Source organism: Coenobita brevimanus, chromosome 44 (genome assembly GCF_032717465.1).
Source record: "Coenobita brevimanus isolate Jiangsu-jjx chromosome 44, ASM3271746v2, whole genome shotgun sequence".
Taxonomy (NCBI): Eukaryota; Metazoa; Arthropoda; class Malacostraca; order Decapoda; family Coenobitidae; genus Coenobita; species Coenobita brevimanus.
Window position 1 is genome coordinate 2,388,793 of NC_136997.1, and position 24,408 is coordinate 2,413,200.

A 24,408-nucleotide genomic window follows, 5' to 3' on the forward strand; every position below is an offset into this window, starting at 1 on the left:
CTTATTTGAAACTTCATTATAGTTTATTTATTGTATATTGGATTTGAATCATATGATTTACCAATTACTAAGAGTTGTGACTAATTACATATGACGCGGTCATTATGTGAAAAAAAAGCAACATAGCAGTATTAACAGTGATTCTACACACAGCATACTGCAGGAATGTAGCAAAGTGTTTATCACCAACTTATCACGTATGAAGCTTATTACTTGTGAGGACTTAGTATCTGGGATGAGGGCTGGAGCACTGTTATAAGTTGTGTAAGTTTCAATGGTTGTTTTTCAGTTTCATTACGTGTGATATAGGACTCATTCTGGACCAATACGAGCTGGCCCTGATACATGTTATGTTGTGGTGTCGGGATGTTGGGGGTGACGGGAGGATTGGTGATGCGTGTGTAACTTAGCACCGAAGTTGGTGGTTGCCTCCCTTAGGTGTTACCTAGGGGAGGTAACTGTGGTAACCTGGACGATGCAATGGCTGTGTATCCCAGGATAATGGATGAATAACCTATCACAGACTCAAAGGCCTATGTTTACGGAGATGAGCGCCTTGCCTAAGCACCGCATGGCGTCTTCTCCTAACTTTACATTTATACATTGCTGAAAAATTTTCATGCTCAGGTACAAAATATCATCCGAAATATTTCTGCCAGGTAGTTAAATTTTGATCGCAGTTCAAAATGAAAACTCCCTGAAATTAATTCAAATTGACGACTGAGATGCGCATCAAACAATGGAACGTGTGTTATTAACATTAGGGGTTTAATTGTCAGGTAGTTTTGCTGTGTTCAAGGTCTGGAGAAGAGTAAGAGGTTTGTGCATGGACTAGTAGAGAGCGGGAGGAGGACTAGAGTATTGGGATTGAGACCCAGGATCTACCCAGTAGGTCCATGCCTACCACACAGTTTTCTACATGCTTAACGAATCTAAATTATACTCTTTTTCATATTTGTCACATTGCTTTGTGGTACTATGTTGGAAATATCCTGTAAGAAGCAGTGTTCGATTTTTTCTGTTTAGAAGCTGTACTTTCAAGCATTGTGCAAGTTTTCCTGTACAGTATATAAATTGTTCCTTAGCAGTGGTGATGCATTTCATATATCTAATGTACTGTGTGTGTGTGTGTGTGTGTGTGTGTGTGTGTGTGTGTGTGTGTGTGTGTGTGTGTGGTACAGTCAAAACTGGAAGAAGGATTTTGATGAAACTTAGTAGGGTGGTTGGAATTGGGTCCCTGATGGGCCACTTTCTATTTGATGTCAACTGATATTTTTTTAAGGGATGTACTGGACTTCAAAAGTTTTACTAATTGGTGTTATAATACGTGCACATGGAAGAGGCGGCGGGGTATTTCCGTGGAGTATCATGTGTCTTTGAAAAGAGAGAGAGAGAGAGAGATAGATAGAGAGAGAGAGAGAGAGAGAGAGAGAGAGAGAGAGAGAGAGAGAGAGAGAGAGAGAGAGAGAGAGAGAGAGAGTTGTATATCTATAGTCCGATATCCATTACTCTCTGATGCTATGAACATACGATTTTATTCAACACAAGATGATGATAGCTGTGGTAGTGGTGGTAGTTGTTGTGGTGGGGGTAGCTATGATAATGATGATGGTAGTTGTTATCAAGGTGGTGGTAACTGGGATGGTGGTGACTGTGGTGGTGGTAGCTATGGTGGTAGTTGTGTGATGGTCTTGGTGGTAGTAGCTGTGCTGATGATGGTGGTGATGGTGGTACATGTGGTAATGGTGGTGGTGATGGTCGTCGTCGTATCTGTGATGTTGCTGGTGGTGCTGGTGATAGTAGCTGTGGTGATGATGGTGGTGGTGGTAACTGTGGAGATATAAGCTGTGATCATGATGGTGGTGGCAGTGGTAGTGGAATTGGTAGCTGTGTTGATGATGGTTGTGGAGGTAGCTGTGATTGTGGTAGCTGCTTGCTGTGATGATGACAGAGGAGGAGGCAGCTGTGGTGGTGGTGGTAGCTATGCTGATGACGGTGATACTGGTAGCTATGATGGTGATGGTGACGGTAGCTGTGATGATAATTGTTGTTGCAGTGGTGGTGGCTCTGGTAGCTGTGATGATGGTGATGGTGATGGTGATAGCAGTGGTAGTAATAGTGGGGGTGGTAGCTGTGATGATGGTGGTGTTGGTGGTTGTGGTAGTACTGGTAGCTGTGGTGATGGTAGCTGTGATGATGACGGTGGTGGTAGCTGTGGTGGTAGTAGCTGTGATGATAATGATCTTTGTGGTGGTATTGTGGTGGTGGTGGTGGTGGTGGCAGCTGTGGTGATGTTGGTGGTTATGGTGGTAGTTGTGATGATGGTGGTGGTGTTAGCTGTGATGATGGTGGTAGTGGTAGCTGTAATTGGTGTGATGGTGATGGTAGCTGTGGTGATGATAATGATGGTGGTGGTGATAGTTGTCGTGGTGGTAACTGCAATGATGATGATTGTGGTGGCAGCTGTGGTGGTGGTGGTGCTGGTAGCTTTGGTGATGGTGATGATGGTGATAATGGTGGTAGCTGTGTTTGTGGTGGGGGTGTTGGTGGTTATTATGGTGTTGGTGATGGTGGTAGCTGTGGTAATCGTCGTGGTAGTAGCTGTGGCGCTGGTGGTGCCGGTGGTGACAGCTGTGATGATGGTAGTGGTGGTAGCTGTGATGATGGTAGTGGTGGTAGCTGTGATGATGGTAGTGGTGGTAGCTGTGATGATGGTAGTGGTGGTAGCTGTGGTGATGGTAGTGGTGGTAGCTGTGGTAGTGGTGGTTATGGTGGTGGTAGTGGTGTTGGTGGTGGTGGTAGCTTTGACCGTGGTGGTGGTGGTGGTAGCTGTTGTGATAGTGGTGGATGTAGCTGTTGTGATAGTGGTGGTGGTAGCTGTTGTGATAGTGGTGGTGGTAGCTGTGGTGATGGTGGTGGTAGCTGTGGTGATGGTGGTGGTGGTGGTGGTAGCTGTTGTGATAATGGTGGTGGTAGCTGTGGTGATGGTGGTGGTGGTGGTAGCTGTGGTGATAGTGGTGGTGGTAGCTGTGGTGATGGTGGTGGTAGCTGTGGTGATAATGGTGGTGGTAGCTGTGGTGATGGTGGTGGTGGTGGTAGCTGTTGTGATAGTGGTGGTAGTAGATGTGGTGATGGTAGTGATGGTGGTAGCTGTTGTGATAGTGGTGATGGTAGCTGTTGTGATGGTGGTGGTGGTGGTAACTTTTGTGATAGTGGTGGTGGTAGCTGTGGTGATGGTGGTGGTTGTGGTGGTAGCTGTTGTGATGGTGGTGGTGGTGGTGGTAGCTGTGGTGATGGTGGTGGTGGTGGTGGTAGCTGTGGTGATGGTGGTGGTGGTGGTGGTAGCTGTGGTGATAATAGTGGTGGTGGTGGTGGTAGCTGTGGTGATAATGGTGGTGGTAGCTGTGGTAATGGTGGTGCCCCTGGTGACAGCTGTGATCATGGTATTGGTGGTAGTTGAGGTGATGGTAGTGGTGGTAGCTGTGGTGATGGTGGTGGTGGTAGTGGTAGCTGTGGTGATGGTGGTGGTGGTGGTGGTAGCTGTGGTGATGGTGGTGGTGGTGGTGGTAGCTGTGGTGATAATAGTGGTGGTGGTGGTGGTAGCTGTGGTGATAATGGTGGTGGTAGCTGTGGTAATGGTGGTGCCCCTGGTGACAGCTGTGATCATGGTATTGGTGGTAGTTGAGGTGATGGTAGTGGTGGTAGCTGTGGTAGTGGTGTTGGTGGTAGTGGTAGCTTTGACTGTGGTGGTGGTGGTGGTTGTAGCTGTTCAGTAACGGTTCTCATTTGGGCAAGTGTTTTGCGACCTGTCTAAAGAGATAAGTGGTTCAGAGACGGCTTAGTTTGGACAAGTGCTGACTGGCATGTTGGGGCCCCGAGGTTCTTGTGTATAAGCTGTATTTCCTGCTGTGATATCGGCTAACCTGTTTACCTGTGTTCGTAGGAAATATATGTAAATGGTCAAGGAACACTCGTGGACCATAGTAACCTTGAAATGTACTGCAAATAGGCAGATATACAGAATGTCAGGCCTTCCTGTCATTAGAAGATGAACTGACAAGCAGATTCCATAATATTTATTTATTTATTTATTTATTTTTACTGAGAGTGTTAGTTGTCGGTGGTAGTAATGGTTGCAGGTGATGGTGATAGTAATGGTGGCAGTTGGCGGTGGTCGTATTAGTGGTAGTTGGTGATGGAAATATTGGTGGTAGTTGATGATTGTGGAACTGGTGGGAGTTGCTGGTTGTAGTAATGGCGGTAGTTGTTATTGGTGCTAATGGTGGTAGTTGACGGTAGTAATGGTGGTAACTGATGGTGTAATGGTGGCAATAATGGTGACAATTGATGGAGTAATGGTGGCAATAATGGGGGTAGTTGATGTTGTCATGGTGGCAATAATGGTGGAAATTGATGATGTAATGGTGTCAATAATGGTGGCAACTGATGGTGACGAAATGGTGGTAGTAATGGAAGTTGCTGATGTTGGTGGTAATGGTGACAGTTGATGGGAAGTAGTAACAGAGGTAACTGATGGCCGTAGTAATGGTGGTAGTTGGTGGTGGTAGTAATGGTGGTTGCCAGTGGTGGTAATGGTGGTAGCTGTGGCGGTAGATAGTGATGGTAGTTGGTGGTGGTCGTAATGATGGCTGTTGTTAGAGGTGGTAATAGTGATGATGGTAGATGAACAGTGGTTGTGGTAGTACTTGGTTGTAGTTGTACTGGCGATAGTTGGTGGTCGTAGTAATGGCTGTTCATGGTAATGACTGTAATAGTAAAATGGTGTTTTTTGCTGCTTCTAGTTATAAATGTAGGTAGTGGCGATACTGGTAGTAGTAATGGTGGCATTTAGTGATGAATGTAATGGTGGTTGTTGACAATGGCAGAAATTATGAGTTTTGTGGTGATATGAAAAGTAGTAGTAGTAATAGTAGTAGTAGTAGTAGTAGTAGTAGTTGTTGTTGTTGTTGTTGTTGTTCCCTAGGCAGTCTAGCCGAACAGCCCCGAGTCCCTTAGGAAGGCCACGGCCGAAATCGGGCTTTCCCACAGAGCTCTGAAGGAATGTATGTTGTGTTGTTGGTCTAGGTGACTGTGTGTAATGCAGTCTTCCACAACCTGCTTAATAGTATAGGGTGCTGTGTTGCATCCTGGACGGGCGTCAGCGACGGAGTCATCCAGTCTCTTCTGATAACTCAAAATGGCTGGATGATGCCCACATCTGAGCCTGGCTGGTATGATAAGTGATAGATAATGGTGGTAGTTGGTGGTGGTAATTATGGTGGTTACAATTCTGGCTAGATAGTAATAGCATAAGTGTGGTGGAATTATGCGATAGTGATAGGAATTGTGATTTGTTTGTGGAGGTTATAATATGATGATGTAGATTGCGGTTGCACCCCTATACAGGGTAGTAACTGGGCATTGTTGCGTCCAAGAATCTAGGAAACAAGAAGGAAAAGTTTGCTGCGCACCTGACCTCTCCTTCACGATATGTTTTGAGCTGGGTTGGGTATGGTCAGTGTGTGTGTGAGGGTAAAAATGCGTTAAGTCACTGAGCAGTAGGCTCCCTTTTGCTTCAATCTATGGCCGGCCTGTTGGGATTCTGTAGACCTTGGCTACGTCAATAAAGTACACGAAAGCACACGAAACTCTCCCTCCAACCCTGCTCTTCCCCACCCGTCTACCCACCTTACTTGTGATGGTGAGTGATAATTTTTTTCACTGTGTATGCTATATTGTACGAAATTAACGTACCACATGGTAAAATCAGATACCAGTTGAATAATAAATGTGGCCAATGACTGAACAAATTCGAATGGAATCGTCCGACTCCTAGCAATATCGGCCATGACGATGACAGGTCATGGCTACAGGCCGCAGTGTTGACTTTAAAGCAAACTATTTTGACACAACCTCCCATTGTCCATAGTAATATAGGAAGGAACACAATATTTGTAAGCAGCATTTCATGACAAGCATCACATTCCCCTTTTTAACTCTTCGGTGAGACGACAATCTCACAGGCATTATGAAGCGAGGTTTTATCTGAATCGATTGGCTTCTGGAGGATGAACCAAGAATTTCGAGGAATTTATACTGAATGTTTGTGACCCACATCAGTGACTGATAGTTTTCGGTGAATCTGGATTCCTGTGCCCATTTCAGGGAAATGAATGGAGATGATAATATCACTTGCGTAAATTCTAGGCTCACTAACGTGGCAAACTGAACATCTTTCAGTTGGCCTTTGCCTTATCCATTGCAATGAATGTTGGAATTAACATGGCTTGAAATGTACCATGATAATTAACTTACTTGAGTTCCTTTTTCGGTCAATTTTGCCTTATGAGTTTCAAGCATCTTGGCATATATTCCGGTCTCCACTAGTCGGGTGAGGTGATCGGAGATGATGGTAGTATAGGGAGTGTTGCGTCGCAGATACCACGTCACGTAGCCCCTGAAGAGCTGTGAAGATGCACAGTAATCACCATCTCCTTATACATGACAAATACATAAAAATCTTAACTCCAGATCAGTTGCACTAAGTAATGTTTGTTCCATTACAACACTGCCGTTTTTCAGGAGCAAATTCATTTAATGAAGTGTATTGTGTATTGTGACATCAAAACTTTTATGACAAAATAAAAATCTACTTCGAACGAGGCTGGGATGGGATACCCAAACATATTTACGACCAAGTCCCTGTTGTAGATTGTGATCTGTTTTTGCAGGAAGAACTGGAAACACGAAAAGTGTCTCCTTAGTCCTTCCATCCAAAACAGATGACCATGATAATTTTCCTCTCGTAACCAAGAACTATTTCTGACAAAAGACACACGACGAGGAAGGATTTTTATGTTGCTAACGACCCTGCAAAATCCAATCTGAGATACGACATCGTAAATAACTTTGAGAATCCCATCCTTGGATATTTACCTTATCGTTCAAGACGTAGGTGGTATGCGTAACCTTTGCTTTATGCAAGGTGAAGATGAGATAATCCAAAGAACAAATCAAGGCATGAGTACTAGCAAGAACCTTACTAAGCAGGAATCCATAAGGGTTTGAAGGATTATGGTTTGTGTCTAGAAACAGCTTATCCCCCAGGGTTGCCAGAGTGGGGTTCTCGGAGGACTTCAGGGCTTCTGGCACTATATCTCCGTAGTCAATCATGGAAGGTCTCAGTATGAGATGGTCAGGAAAGAGACAAGAATGAAAGGTTAGTCACTGGTAAGTAATGAAGTTTTTTTTTTTTTTTTTTTTTTTTTAAGAATGAGCTTGCCTAGACTTGAGTGCACAGTATAAGTATCCTTTCAGCACAAATAGTCTCCTAGAAAATGAAATACAATTAAAACCACTCTCGGCTTCGGCACCAGAGCTCTTGCACGTACTACTGCTTCTGGTAACTGGGTTTGGTGCAATGGCCTGCGAAAACTGTGTGCGACGTAGACGTTGCAAGGCTGCACTGTGTAAGCGACATCATCGCTGGTTATTTGCTCGATTTCTGACTGGCGGAGAGTTGAAATGTGCCTAGCAGTCACCATTTTATTTTGCCCAAAATTAAATAGAATCATCAAATTTCACACGATATTGAACATTCGCAACCATCAATTCTGATATTGTAATCAAGAATTATTTTGTCAGATGGTTACAGAAGCATTCTATTCCTAACATATGTGACATCGGTAAGAATAGATTACCGTCCATACACGGGACATAAACCAGTGAGTGGGCAATGAAAGGGAGGCAGTGGTGGGATGACAAGCAGGGAAATCCATTGTGAGGCAAGTATGGAGGGTATCGAAACGAATGAATAGCCAGGTATGATATAATGCATAATATGGAATATGTGTCGTTACAGAAGCAACCAAACATCATACTTAGGTACTTGCTACATGATACCATGCTAGGGTCCTAAAGACAAAGTCTCGTATTATTCTTGCCGTGTATGTAGACCTTTTATCATGCAATGATCTCTGGTATGAAGTCTTAGCATTTAAAAGATTAACTTGCACATTTTCTTGTCAGTTTTCCCTAAATACCACCTGCTTAATTACCTTTCTACCTACCTACCAACGTACCTCTCGCCTGCCGACATTCCAACCTAACTGCCTACCTACCTCCCGAGTTACTTCCTTACAAATTACTCTACGTTTCTCTCTGCCTTCCTTCTTTTCTTCCCACCTACCCTCCTACCTATACACCTTGCCTATGCACACCTGTACATAAGGTACAGCGCGCAAAGGACGTCGACATCATTAAATTTCTTTTCATAAATGAGCAGGGGAAGTCAACACTCAGAAATGGAAAATAAATCAAGGACGCACATTACAGGTCAGCCTCATCAGCTTCCTTTGTGAGATTAATTTGTTACATCATGTTCCTCTTCATCCTTCTGTTCTATCCATATTCATTTATATGTATCAAATGAACACTGTTTGAGGTGCCAAAGAAAAAAAACGCATACAATATCGAAACCTTACACTATAAACTAACCAAATTGAATAATCATTAGCTGTGTTTGCTTCATTCTCTTCAGGAAATGTACATTACGTTTTAGGCGTAGAAAACACTACGTATCCCTCTGTTTATAACCAGAGGCCAATATCCCGGAAGGAGTGACTGTTGGTCTTTGAGTTAGTTGTTTTACTAGAAGGGGCTTTAGCCCTCCACCAACTCAACTGTCGGCATGCAGGGAACACGTGTGAGTAGGTTATATTGTTACCACCCACCGATGTAAATGGTTTCCTGGCTTACATGAAACCATTAGGCTTGTTATTCAGTGTAAGGCCACCTGAAAAGGAAAAAGCACACACACACACACACACACACACACACACACACACACACACACACACACACACTGCAGAAGAAGAGAGGTGATAAATGAGAACAGTACTAAGAGGAAACTACTCATCATGGAAAGAAGTGACTAGTGGAGTACCACAGGGTTCAGTGCTGGCACCAATCATGTTTTTAGTGTATATAAATGATATAAACAGTAACACTGGAAATGAGAGCTATCTGAATATGTTTGCAGATGATGCAAAAATACAAAGGAGAATTACTAACACAGACTCTTGTGAAGAGCTACAAGAAGAATTAAATAAACTTCATGAATGGAGTAGTACATGGTAAATGGAATTCAATGTGGACAAGTGTCATGTAATCAAGTTTGGTAAAAGTGGAAAAAGACCTGATTGGGATTATCTATGTATCTATCTATTGCCAGACGCCTCAATCCCGTTTGGGGTGGCCACAAACAAATCGCCTCCAAGTCGCCCTGTCCCCTGCCATTTCACTGCCCTGCTCCCAACTCACACCCCCCTCTCTCATATACCTCTCCACCCCATCCCTCCATCTCATCCTCGGCCTCCCCCTACCTCTTCCCCCCTCCACCTCACTCACATACACTCTCTTCGACAGTCTTTCACCCTTCATCCTTTCCACATGGCCAAACCACCTCAGTGTGTTCCTCATAACGCTTCCTATCACATCCACATCCACACCACAACGCTCCTTTATATCCTCATTCGTCAGCCTGTCTCTCCATGTGACTCCACAGGCTCCTCTTTAATAACTCATTTCCACTGCTCTCACTCTTGACTTGTGTCCTTCCAACAATGTCCAAGCTTCACTTCCGTACGTTAGAGTTGGTATCACAATATTGTCATGTAGTAACTTTTTCACTTCCATGCTCACTTCCCTGTTTCTTATCACTGCTTTCAAAGAACCAGCAACCTTTCTTCCCTGCTGTACCCTTTCAAGCACTTCACCCTTCAAACCTCCATCCTTACTCATCACACTACCCAAGTACTTAAACGTACTCACATTTTCCAATTCCTCACCATCCAACCTCGCTGTACATTCACTAACTTCACCTCTCTCAAAGACCATCACTTTACTCTTCCCTACAGTCACCTTTAGATTCCGTTTCTTACACACTCTCTCAAACTCATCCACCAAGCCTTGCAGCTCCCCTTCGTCTTCACTCAACAACACAGTATCATCTGCAAACAACAATACAGGGAGTTTCCAAACACTATCCTCTCTCACCAGGGCCACTCCAACATCCACTACCCTACCTTGTACCTCTTTTATTACCCCATCCATGTACAGATTGAACAACCACGGAGACATGACACATCCCTGTTTCAACCCAACTTTCAAAGAGAAAAATTCACTTAGTTCACCATCCACACGCACTGCAGCCTTCGCACCATCGTACATACTCTTCACAGCATTCAACAACTTCCCATCTACTCCATATATTCTTAACACTTTCCACAATCCTTGTCTATCCACCCTGTCATATTCTTTCTCCAAATCCACGAAAGCCTCATACAACTTCTTTCCCTTCTCTAGAAACTTTTCCACTAAAGATCTAAGAATGAATATCTGATCTACACAACCTCTTCCCTTCCTAAAGCCTCCCTCTTCTTCTCCAACTAGTTTCTCTGTTCTTTCTCTAACTCTGTCTATAAGTATCCAACCATACACTTTTCCTATTATACTAAGAAGACAAATGCCCCTATGATGACCACACATTTCTTTTTCTCTTTTTCCTTTGTACATGGGAATAATTATACATGACTTCCAATCCTCCGGGACTCTACCTTCCTCCCAGGCCAATCTGCACATCTTCCACATCCATTCTACTACTATCTCTCCCCCATGCTTCAGCATTTCACCACACACTCCATCAATTCCTGGGGCTTTCCCCGATTTAACTTTCTTCATTGCTTCCACAACTTCTTTCCTACTGATTTCTTCCTGTCTTCTCACCTCCCTCCTTCTCCCAGCCATTCCCCAGCCACTTATACTCGCTTTACTTCCATCCTCTACGTTCAACAATTCCTTAAAGTGTTCTCTCCATCTGTTCACTTTTTCTCCCTTCTCCACTAGTAATCTACCATTTTTATCTTTCACTCCCCTGCTAACTTCACTTCCACCCTGTCTTACTCTTTTCACTTCTCTCCAGAACATTTTCTTACAGTCCCTCCACTTTACACTCAAATTTCTTCCAAATTCCTCATCCACTCTCTTCTTACTCTCTCTTACTAATCTTTTCACCTCTGTCTTTCTTTCTACATATAACTCTCTCTTCCGCCTCTCAACTTCTTCCACGCCCCTATTTCTCATCCATTCATTGTATGCTTTCTTCTTTTGTGCCACAGCCTGTTTCACCTCTTCAGTCCACCACGCTGTTCCTTGTACCCCCCTCCGTCTTCTCTTCCTTCCACACACAACATCACATGCTGCACATATTTCTTCTGTAAATATCTTACACACACCTTCCACATCTCCTATCTGCTCCAATTCATATTTGCCCAATCGTTCCTCCACTTCTCTCTTATACTCTGCCTTTTTCTCATTATAAGTTAGGAAATAAAACCCTATACACATCAGAAAGAGAGAAAGACCTAGGTGTGATTAGCAATAACAGACTATCTCCGTCTGACCACATCAGCGAGAAGGTACGGAACATGTATACACTGCTTGCAAATATGAGAATAGCATTCACATACATAAATGAAGACATGCTAAGAAGGATAATAACATCATTCATTAGACCAACCCTGGAATATGCATCAGTAGTCTGGAGTCCTCATCTCAAAAAGCATATAGACAAGATTGAAAAAGTTCAAAGGGCCGCTACAAGATGGATACCAAGCTTAAGGGACCTAAGCTACGAAGAAAGACTAAATAAACTGAATCTACCAACACTACAGGAGAGAAGGAAAAGAGGTGACATGATAATGCTATATAAGTGCATATCAGGGAAGGAGAAAATAGACATAAATGATTACTTAACATATGGAGAAGCATCAGCAAGAGGACACTGCAAAAAACTGCATAAGAAGAGAGGTGATAAAGACGTAAAAAAATTCAGTTTCCCAAACAGAGCAATTGATCAATGGAATGCACTACCGAATGAAATAGTGTGTGCCAAAACAATTCACAAATTTAAGGATATGTACGATAAATATATTTAAGACACGGGACAGTACGAGCTTGACTCATTCCTGTAAAGATAAAATTAGGTAAGAACAATTAGGTAGGTAAGAACACACACACACACACACACACACACACACACACAATTGTTAAAAGTAACAAATAATTATAAGGATAAAATATAAAATATGAACATAAAAACACACGAGGATTGCACAGTCGCCCTACGAAATGACGGCAGAGTATCCAGAAGATTTAGGAGAGCAATACTGCACATACTCCTTCTCTTAACAAGGTGAAAACTGTTATGTAAAACTTTTACAGTAAGTAAATGCCAAAGTACCAGTATATTTCAAAATTGTATCAAGCAATTTGTTAGTTACAATAATTGGATATCCTAAACAGAATTAAATGAAATGTCAGAACTATCGCTCACAGACACTCAGTAACAATCTGAGGAGTTCAAATCTAGTATGATAACATGTAATAAGTTTTCAGTAACGTCAGACTTAAAAGAAAAGGGCTTTGTAAACAATTAAATTTAGGCATTATCACTTATAAAACAATGTTGAGAAGCTGGATTGCTACGGTAGTTAGACTGTGCCGGAGAATTCCTGATGATTCTCGTAGTTCCGCTACCTGTCAGAGTTGTCAGTCAGCCTGCTGTTTCTAAGCAGAGTTATTCTGTAAGTTAACATTAATTTTTGAGCTCTTTTTCTTTATAATGTTTTATTTTTGTGATTGTTCATTAAATCATGTAATTTTTATCTCAGATTCTGTGCTAAAGAATTTAAGTTGTTATGCAGTGTAAGAAAACTCTGGCATGTTTTGGATGTCTCAGATTTGGTATCTGTAGGTGCTAGAGTATACTAGAAGCTTTGAGAGTAATGTAAGGCTATATGAGGATTGGGAAGGGACTAGAGCAGTTTCAGTCAGAATTCAGTTCTTTTTGAGTTTAGTTCAGTGTCAGTGCAGTGTAATTCCAGATATTACAGCTCCGGTACTTGTGAAAATAGTGAAGTGAAGTTGGCAAGCCTTAAGTGTAATTGCAGTTTGTGCAGATTATATAGCTCCTGTACTTGTGAAAACAGTGAAATTGGAAAGCATTAAGTTTACTTGTTTGGAAATAAAGACAGTGAACTAAAGCCAGTGTTTATTTACGATCCCTGAGCTCATCTGGTGTACTGTACACCAAAAGGCTGACCAGAGAAAGAACAACTCGCTTGGCAATATCCTCCCTATACTAAACTACTGCTGTTGATGCCTGTGGCATGTGGTACAGGGACGTGAGAATGGTGTCAGGAGTGTGGATCATTAAGGGCTGCAGTTAGTCTAACCTTTGACATGAGGCAGAAGATTTACAGACAAGAGGCTGAGCTAAGCAGGAGACATCGCTGGGTGCAATTATGAAGCTATTACAAGCACAACTATAGGCACAAAACGAAGGACAGAAAGATATCAAAGAATAATTACAGGCTCATAATGAAGGACAGAAAAAAAAAATACAGGCTCAAAATGAAGGAGAGAAAGAACTCAAAGAACGATTGCAGGCACAATGTGAAGGACAAAAATAACTCAAGAAAGAAATCAAAGTACAATTGCAAGCACAGAGTGAACAGATAGAGGCACAAAGAGAAGAACAGAAAGAACGATATGAACAGCCTCAAGAGGCATTACAGGAGCAACAGAGGGAATTACAGCTGAGGATGCAAGGACAGCTAGATGCTTTTATGAGGGAAATGAAGGAAGAGCAGCAATAGTTGAAGGAGCTACAAAAGCAGAAGTGTAAGGTAAGCAATAACGTGGTGGAGTTCAGACAGCATCTAATAGATCAACTAAAGCATGTAGACGACCAGCTGAAGATTTAGTGAGGAAATAATAATGGAGTGCAGACAGCATGTAGACAACCAGCTGAAGATTAATGAGGGAATAGTGATGGAATGCACTTAGCATGTAAATAACTAGCTGAAGCATGTAGTCGACCATGTGAAGATAACTAGACAGAGAACTGAAGTTGTAGAGAAATGTTGCACTGCGGAGTCTCAAGTCAGTGTACAAGGAGCATATGAAATGAATGGACAGTGTTTGATGAATCTTGATGGATCCCAAGCATTTAAAGATAGCATTACAGGGCTGAATAATTAGAATGTAGGAGATTTAATTCTTGGACTTAATTATAATGTCCCAGTTTTTAGGCCCCAAACCAGTGAAGTGCATGGCTATAATGGGGTCCAATTAAAAGAAGCCTCAAGAAATTGATGCTAGAATATCTTGGGAAGCTTACCGGGCACAGTTTGAGTTACTTGCTGATTAGAATGGTTGTGATGAGAGGCAGAGGGCAGTTTAGATTGCTACTAGACTTAAGGGTGCTGCAATGGAAAGTCTGGGCCAGATGTCAGTGGAGGAGAGGAACAGTTATCAGTCCTTTGTAGAAGTACTGGAACACAGATATGGGACCATGTACCAGACTGAGGTTTACAGAGCAAGATTCCAGACACGTGTACGGTCTTGGGGCGAATCCCTACAGCAGCTTGCTCATAACCTGGAGAGTATGGCATACAAGGCATACCTTGGAGCAGCACCTAGTCTCTTGGCTACTACTCTGATGGACCAGTTCATCAATGCCCTTGACAGATCAGAGTTGAAAATGCTGGTGAAGCAGGCACAACCCAGAAGCATGCAAGAATCACTAGCCAGGGCTCCAGAGTTTGAGTCCTATGTCAGGTCCAGTATGTCCACTTTTCAGGCATGTCACAGTGCAGGATTCAAGGCAAGATAGGGTCAGGTACGTGAAGGAGAAAAAATTGAATGAAATGCTGGTACTGTGAAAAGCCAAAACATAGGAAAGAAGACTGCTATAAGTGGAAGGGGGAACAGGAGAAGACTGGTGGAGGTTGCTGGTTCTGCGGGAAACCGGGACAAAAGAAGGACGATTTTCAGAAAAGGATGACTGAGCAAGAACAGAGTGGTGCAAGGAAATCTACAACTGTAACAAAAGGGTTTTGGACATGTAGGGAGGTGGGATACCAGTTTTGAGTGTCCAAGGAAGAAAAAGGAGGATAAGAAGAAGGCTGCAGAAGACCAGAAAGAAGCAGAAAACTAGTGAGGCTGGTATTAAGGGACAACCACCAGCAGGCTTTTCTCAAGTAGCCCCACCAACGAGAAAATGCAAGAAAACTGTGATGGACAGTGTGTGAGTAGATGGGTGAATAGATGGCAAGAAGTGTTCCCTGGTGATTCACTCAGTCACAGAGCAGACTTTTGTGAGGACTGATGTGTTACATCATCGGTATCTGCCTGAGTCATCAGAACAGTTGTGTGGCATAACTGGGCACTGTGCAGAACTGAGGGGACCCTTGGATGTCCGGATTAAGTGGCAGGGCAAGAGGCCACGCTTCCAGTCCATGTAGCTGTGATGGAGGATCCTTGCATTTTTGGTCTGGACTATCTGATGTCCGTGGGATGTGAGCTGGGCTTTTGCTCCATGAAGCTCAAGGTTCATGGAAAGTCTGTTCCTGTCACGGCAATGAGACATACCAGTTCTGGTGGCGAGGTGAGGGCGCTTCGCACTACAGATCAGAACTATTCGCACCAAGATCAGAACTATTGCTCCAGTGCGTGCAAGATGAGTGGCTCTTTTGACAGCTTTCTAGGGATGGTGGAGCCTGATGGACGGTGCATGATGAAGGCTGGAGTGATGGTGGGAGAACTTTGATGGAAACAGGTGCAAGTGAAATGCCGGTCGTGGTGGCCAATTTCTCCCGTGAGACACATAAGATGAATGAGGAAGAATTTGTGGGACTGTGCCAGGTGGTGGACCCTGAGTGGCATCAGAGGAAGGCCTGTAAAAGGAATGTGGTTAAAGAAGATGGGTATCTGCCAGACCCCTTACAAGACCTATTTTCAAGGAGTTGCCATTGCCTGGATGACTCACAAGTGGTGAAGTTGAGGCAGCTGCTGACGAAGTTTGCTAATGTCTTTTCCACTGGAGACCTATACCTAGTGTGCACTGATCTGGTGGAGCATTGTATAGACACCGGGGATCACCGCCTGATTAAACGCCAGCGCAAAGAATTACGCCAGCCCATTGGCAAGAAATGGAGAATCTCCAAAGTCAAGGAGTGGTAGAAAAGTCCTGCAGGCCATGGGCATCAGCAGTGGTTCTGGCAAGGAAGAAGTATGGGACGGTAAGTTGCTGTGTGGATTATCGAGCCCTGAATGAAGTGACCGCAAAGGATGCATACCCCTTGCCAAGGTTTGATGACACGATGCATGCTCTGTCTGGAGCCAAGTGGTTCTCCACTCTAGATATGAAAGCAGGATATCAGCAAGTCAAGTTTGTAGAGAAGAACAAGGCAAAAACAGTCTTTCCATATAGGTGGGGTTTATGGCAGTTTAAAGTTATTTCATTTGGACTATGCAATGCCCAAGCCACTTTTGAGTATATCATGGATCGCGTACTGGATGGCCTGCACTGGCAGACAGCTCTCATCTATGTTTTTTTTTTTTATGTGAGGAAGAAGCAATCAAAGGCAACGAGCCCGCAAAACTGTTCCTTCCAAGAGAAAAACAAAATACTGGAGAGAACCAAATTCAAGATCCATTCATTTTGAGATGCCTGGACACACTGCGTTTGAAAGACTGGAGATCATAGGAAGCAGGAAATACAGACAGAGGGAGACAGTTCCACAGTTGACCTGCTGCATAAATGAAGGACTGGGAGCAACGGTTAACTCTTACATTAGAGAGTTGGACAGAAAAGGGGTGAGAGTTTGCTGCTAGACGGGTGCTACGCGCCCGTCATAGAGGTGGAGGAATACATGCAGACAGTTCAGAGGAACAGTGACCATTGAAGTAGCGATAGAAAAGAGATAAAGATGCAACAGTGCAGCAAAGAGACAGAGGTTGAAGGGAGTCAGTAAGAGGAGGAGAGTTAATGAGACGAAAAGCCTTTGCCTCCACCCTATTCAGAAGAGCTGTATGTGGGGAGCCTCCCCACACATGAGAGTTGTACTCCACACATTGGCGGATAAAACCCCTGTATAGAGTCAACAGTTCTGCAGGGGTAAAGAAAGAACGGAGTCGGCTTAGCACACCCAATCTCTTGCAAGCAGATTTTACAAGAGATGTAATATGATCTTTCCAAGCTAAGTCCTGAGTAAATGAAACCCCAAGCATGTTCAATGATGATGCAGGATTAAGCTGAATATTATTAAACATTAGTGGGTATACCTGTGGATGATATTGTCGGGTTGATAGGTGCAAAAACTGAGTCTTTGATGCATTAAAAACAACCAGATTATTTTTACCCCAGTCAGAGATACGAGCCAAGTTAGACATTAGGTGTGCCATAGCCTCATCCCTTGTTTGCTGAAGTAACTGCTGAGATGAACGTTGCGGGAATCGAATGGAGAGGTGAAGGGTGGATCATCAGTGTATGAGTGTATAGGGTTAGATGTACAGCTTAGAAGGTCATTGATGAATAAAAGGAAGAGGATTGGTGATAGGACACAGCCCTGAGGAACACCACTGTTAACAGATCTAGAAGAACGATGGCCGTCTACAACAGCGGGTATAAAACGACCAGAAAGGAAGCTAGAGATGAAGGCACAGATAGAAGGATAGAACCCGTAAGAGGGCAGTTTGGAAATTAAAGATTTATGCCAGACTCAATCGAAAGCCTTTGAGATGTCAAGTGCAATGGCAAAGCTTTCGCCAAAGTCCCGAAAGAAGGATGACCAGGAGTCTGAAAGGACCGCCTGTGGAGCGTCCTTGACGGAACCCATATTGACGATGAGAAAGAAGGTTGTGATAGGAAAATGCTTTAATTTTTTCTATAAAGAATAGACTCAAAAACTTTTGAGATACTGGATGTTAAAGCAACTGCACGATAGTTAGAGGGTGCGAATGGTCACCTTTCTTTGGGACTGGTTGAATTAAGGCAAACTTCCAGCAAGAAGAAACGGTACAAGTTGATAGACAAAGGCAAAAGAGTTTGCCTAGGCAGGGTGTAAGCACAGAAGCACAGTTCTTGAGAACAACAGGAGGGACTCCATCAGGCCCATATGCCTTATTGGTATTGAGGCCTGTGATGACAGAAAATGCATCAGCTGAAGAAATTTTAATATCAGCCATGAGGAAGTCAGAGGGGGGAAGTGATGGAGGAACAGCACCAAAATCGTCTAAGGTGGAATTGGAGGAGAAAGTCTGAGTGAAGAGATTTGCTTTATCAGTAGAAGAAATAGCTACAGAGCCATCAGAGTAGAAAAGAGGAGGGAAGGATAATGAGGTAAAGTTGTTAGAAACGTTTTTGGCAAGGTGCCAGAATGAGCGGGAAGAATTCGAGTTAGAGAGTTGGGAGCATTTTGTACGAAATTATTTTTAGCAGAGCGAAGAACAGACTTAGCACGATTCCGGGCAGAAACGTATAAAAGATGTGATTCAGGGGTGGGTTGGCTCCGGTACCGTTTATAGACCCTCTCCTTGTTGCATACCTTTTAGAGGCCCTCTCCTTGTTGCGGACAGCATTAGAACAAGCGTGATTAAACCAAGGCTTTCATGCATTAGTCAAAGGATATGAGAATGGAATGTATGCTTCTATGCACGAGAGAATAATCTCCGCAATGTGCAAGGCACACCCAGATGGCTCCTTGCCATGGAAGCAATAATCATTCCAGGGAAAATCAAAGAAGTACTGCCTGAGGGTGGACTTTCGACCAGGAATTCGAGAGGATGTCAGAGGTGCTCAACTGGATCCAGGTAGTGCACCTCAGCATGAAACCCAAGAGGCGCTACATGTTCCAGAAGGGAGAGAAGTTCCTGGGACACATTGTGGGTGAGGGCAGCATTCGTACTGATCCAAATAAGGTAGCAGCTGTGAAAAACTGGCTGGTTTCAACTTGTGTGAAGGCTACCTGTTGAACAGCTCCAGCAACGAAAATCAGCGAAAGAACGGTTGAGAGAATTTGCAAAGCTGCAAGAGATAATGAGGAAAAATCAGTCTCCCAAGTTTATATCACCCAAGAAAAGGAAACGGGCAACACCTGTTACGGATTTTTTTGATAACTTCAATGAAGGTGTGCTGCGCAGAACAGTTTTAAATTTTTATGAGAGGAAAGAAATCCCCACAGTTGAAAAAATTCAAGAGGAAATGAAGACTAACCTTTCCTATCCTGGCAGCTGTGAGATTTTAAGAAGGGTTCTCAAGAATCTCGGTTTTCGCTATGCAAATGTTAATGGACGGAATTCCTAATGGAACGCAGTGATTTAACTTATGCACGGTGCAAGTTCTTGAGAGAAATGAGGGCACTTAGAAGTTCGGACAAAAATATCATCTACTTAAACGAGACATGGATTAATCGGAACTACATAGTTTCCAAATGCTGGGTAGATAGCAATGCAGAAAAGGCTGTGGGAGTTAGGGTGCCCACAGGGAAAAGTGCCCTCTTGATTCTTCTGCACACCGGAACAAAAAATGGATTTGTTCCTGGAGCCGCCCTTGTTTTCCAGGCAAAAAATGTCCGCGATTATCATGATCAAATGAATGCCGACACCTCTTAAAAGCGGTTTCAGACTCAACTGTTACCTAACATTCCTCCATCTTCAATTATTGTGATGGATAATGCATCAAATCACTCAAGCAAAATACATAAGCCTCCAACTTCTGCAAGCAACAAAACTACAATTAGAGAATGGCAGGAAAAGAAGGGTTTAAAAGTGCCAGAAGGCCTTCTCAAGGCGGAACTCATGCACCTTGTGACTTGTCACATCGCAGATGCTGATACCAACTTCGTGATTGACAAGACGGCCTCAGAGCACGGACATAGGGTTGTACACCTACCACCTTACCACTGCCAATAAAATACAATTGGACTGATTTGGGCACAGGCTAAAGGCTATGTGTCCAAAAGGAATACATTAAGGATTGCAGATTTGAAGCCACTCGTCCATGAATCAATCAACAACATTATAGTAGAGAACTAGAAGAATGCTGTCAGGCACGCAGAAAAACTGCAAGAAGATGATGGAAAGATGTGGTGATTGACCATTTCTTTGATTCTTTCACTGTCACTCTCACATCTTCTGATGAGGATTCAACGTAACTCTTCTGTGAGAGACAGAGGAATAGGCCTGTTGAAGACACCTCTTGAAAAAAGAACACGCTAAGACTTTGACCTCCTGGGTGGTGTGGGAATAAAGTCAAATTAACAATATCTACAATATAATGCAACAGAAAATAACCAAAATATATCCTAATATACCATAGATGAGAGAGAGAGAGAGAGAGAGAGAGAGAGAGAGAGAGAGAGAGAGAGAGAGAGAGAGAGAGAGAGAGAGAGAGAGAGAGAGAGAGAGAGAGACAGACAGAGAGAGAGAGAGTAGACAGGCCATGGGCAGTGCTGAGTGCATTGTCAGGCTGAGGGAGAGATGGAGGAAGGGAGGGAAGGAAGGAGGGAGAGAGTGATTGAATGAAAACATATCATGGCACTCGCAACAGCGAGGTAATCTGGCGCCATATGTAAAACAATAATAAATATTTTTCAATATAATTGGATATAATAAAAACCAAATACAGAAATGAAAGCATGAGTTTATAAGAGTCACTCATAAAAGGAACAAAATTCCCCAGGGTGACGCACATCTACCCCCAGGAGAGAGAGAGAGAGAGAGAGAGAGAGAGAGAGAGAGGGAAGGCAAGACAGGGGCAATGTTGAGTGCAATGTCAAGCTGAGGGAGAGATGGAGGAAGGGAGGAAAGGAAGGAGGGAGAGAACGATTGAGTGAAAACAAATCATGGCGCTGCAACAGCTAGGTCATCTGGCAACATATGTAAAACAATAATAAATATTTTTAAATATAATGAGATATAATAAAAACAAAATAAAGAATGAAAGCATAAGTTTATAAGTCACTCATAAAATAAACAAAATTCCCCAGGGTGACGCACATCTCCCCCCAGGAGAGAGAGAGAGAGAGAGAGAGAGGGGGGGGGGTATGAAAAACGTGGCATCATTGTACAGAGGTTTGCGCCCACACCCTAGTCGCCAATTTATAGTTGCCATACCATAGTTAGACTGTGCTTGAAAATTCCTGATGATTCTCGTAGTTCTGCTACGTGTCAGAGTTGAAAGTTAGCCTGTTGTTTGTGACCGGATTTGTTTTGTAAGTTATGCATTAATTTTTGTTTTTTTTCTGTAATGTTTTATGTGATTGTTCATTAAATCATGTAATTTTTATATCAGTTTCTATGCTAAAGAATTTAGAGTGTTATGCATTGTAAGAAAACTCAGGCATGTTTTGGATGTCTCTGATTTGGTAACTGTATGTGCTAGAGTATACTAGAAGCTTTGAGATATATAAGGGTATATAAGGATGGGGAAGGGATTAGAGCAGTTTCACTCAGCTTTTAGTCCAGTCTGAGTTCAGTTCAGTGCCAGTGCAGCGTAGTTCCAAATTTTTTAGTTCCGGTACTTGTGAAAACAGTAAAGTGAAGATGGAAGCATTAAGTGTAACTGCAGTTTGTGCAGATTGTATAGCTCCTGTACCTGTGAGAACAGTGAAGTGAAATTATCTGGAAAATAATGACAGTAAACTTAAGCCAGTGTTTTTTACGACGCCTGATGTGATCTTGTGTACTGTACACCGAAATTCTGACCATAGGAAGAACAACTCACTGGGCAACGTCCTTCCTATACTGAACTACTGCTGTTGGAGCCTGTGTCTGTGTGGGACAGAGACGTAACAATAATTTCCGTTACAATACTAGAGAATATTTTAAAGTCATTTATTTCAGTGTCAGTTGTCTCCATGGACGACGACAGAAAGTAGGAAAGTGCCTATGTTAATAGGCTGTTTTAAATGATTCGATCAACAAGCACGAAAGGAGACAACTTTTTCTCAAAGACATGCCTTTATTACACAGCATGTGTCCAGTTTTCCATTATGAACAATCTCTGGAAGACTTAATATAAGCCAGAGGACTATCAGTAAATGGAATATAAGGAAAGAACCTCGAAAATGTGCTAAGAGTCGGAGCTGCTTAGAGAATGCCAACTTATGTCACTGGCTAGTAATCTCAGTGCGTAAACGATGGGCAAGAGTAATAAAATACAGAGGTTCATAAACACATCACTGAGTTCAAATATTTAAAAACAGCATTTTCAGTTAAGCAGGACATATCGGCTCAAATAAAGAGAAAGACATTAGAGATTAAAAGATAGACCAAAAGAATGTGCTTTTGCATTGCACGAGTTTATAACCTCATGTTTTGGTCTTCTTTATTGTTTAATGTAAGAGAAAAAGGTAAATTCTGCCATACTTCCTTACAACTGCAAGTAATTTTGCATCAGTTGGAAATAAAATAGCAAAATATAATTATTATAAGTAAGGGGAAGACAAGGAATAAAAGGCACAAAGGTGTAGCTGCTACCTCGGGTAGGGTATCCTAATCATAATTTCATTGTTGTGGCATCCTTCTTGCTGCTGTATCACCACCAAAGCATTTGAAAATACGGTACTCTACTGCAGTCACAAGAATTTTTCTTAGCTGGTCTTCAAAACTAGAGCATCTGTATTTTAAATCCTGGGAAGCAAATACATCAGAAACTTGGGGTTCTACTGCATGCCACGCGAGAAATAATACATTTTACATTCATTCAAAGCAGGAGACGTACCTAAATGTTTTAATTGGGTCATTTTATCCATTTTGCATTATTCTTAACGTGATATATATATATATATTTATATATATATATATATATATATATATATATATATATATATATATATAGAAGATGTCGTGAAGGCACGAAGTTTTTACTTTATATTCACTAAATTTTCATTGAACGTGTGGCAGTACCGTGACTGAAGCAACGTGAATCTCTGCCATTACTTCTTCGGACCACCGTACGCCTCAATCGTGATTTGTTCCTTGTATGAAAAATCGAGGGATACTATCGTGACGGATGGACGTTTGTTTCAATACAGCTCCATCATCCCCCCCCCCCCCTTTTTCTTAATGCTTTTATGCAGGACCGGGTACCTGTACATTGTGAGTTAAGCTTCATCATTTATTGATTATTATTAATGCGATAGGGGAGAAGCTGATTTGGTTATTGAAATGCAAAAGTATTGAGATGTAGTCCAAGTTGGTTTGGTTATTAAATTGCGAAAATACTGGGAAAAGATACGTATCACGTGTTGATCCCTTGCGGGATCCGACATAACTAATTTGAGCTTATGCAGTACTCTCGAAGTGGATGGAAAACTGATGACAAGGAGTGCTGGAGCTCCCGTTTCATCAGCCCTCAGGACTAGTTCCTGACCATCCCCCTTTGCTGAACTTTTTCAGTGTCTCAGTTACACAGAGAGTAGGTCAGCATGCTCTCCAATACAAATTTCTCTAACTATCTACATCAAACTACATGCACAGTACACACTACACTTCCTTTTCCAAAATTCAAAAAAATCATGGCGTCTCAAGACTGAGCCTTGGAGTCCCCAGGAGGGGGGACCATAAATGCTCCCACCTTCCGCCCCTCTCCCAGTGACAAATTGAGCTGCCTGAAACCACTATCTGACTAACTTCTTCATTTCTGCAACATTCACAACCTTTCCTCTAACTTTCGATCTGTTGAGCACCACCTCTCCTTCTCTAAACCTCACCTTCTCTTTCTAACTGAGACTCAGCTGTCTGAGGCAACTCACAGCAAACCCTTTTCTGTATCCTCCTCCTTTCTCTATACTCATTTCTAAGCCAAAGGTGACTGTTGTGTATATATACGCAACGATTTATCTTGCTCTCGTGTTCCTGAACTCGATTCTTCTGAATTCTCTACACTCTGGCTTCGGCTTTCCTGTCATTCTCTGACTAAATATATCTGTGCTGTTAACTTATCCCCTGATTCTACTGACTATCACAAATTTTTCGACTATCTTACTTCTACGATGGAACACATTCTATCCATTTCTTCTTTCTCTGATATCTCCATTTTAGGAGATTTCAAATTCACCACCACCTTTGGCTCTCCTCTCCTTTCACTGATCTACCTGATGAACAAGCCTACATCTTTTCTATCCTTAATGACCTAGAGCAGCTTGTACAGCACTCTACCCGTATCCCAGACCGCCTTGGACAGAGCTACAACATACTTGACCTTCCTTACAACTAATCCTTCTGCTTACACTGTGAATCTTTTCTCTCTGTTGGGCTCCTCCAATCACAACCTTATCACCTTAACCTGTCCTATCACTCCGGTACGGCCTGTGGACCCTCCAGGGAAACGTCGTCTGCGGTATTTTGGAGCCGCGGATTGGGAGGCCCTCAGGCAGTACTTCTTTGATTTTCCCTGGAATGATTATTGCTTCCATGGCCGGGAGCATTCTGAGTGTGCCTTGCGCATTACGGAGGTTATTCTCTCGGGTATGGAAGCATACATTCCTTTCTTGTATC

General features: G+C 42.8%; 1 protein-coding gene across 1 annotated transcript in view; it reads right to left on the bottom strand.

Annotated features, from left to right (window-relative positions):
• LOC145398212 (putative glutamate receptor) overlaps positions 1-24,408 on the bottom strand; it is a 182,338-nt gene that overhangs the window by 15,391 nt on the left and 142,539 nt on the right. Inside the window, exons 4-5 of the mRNA XM_080271166.1 lie at positions 6,937-7,180; positions 6,316-6,465 (exon numbers count right to left, since the gene is read on the bottom strand). Coding sequence (XP_080127292.1) covers positions 6,316-6,465; positions 6,937-7,180 — 394 coding nt within the window. The remainder of the gene's footprint in view (positions 1-6,315; positions 6,466-6,936; positions 7,181-24,408) is intronic.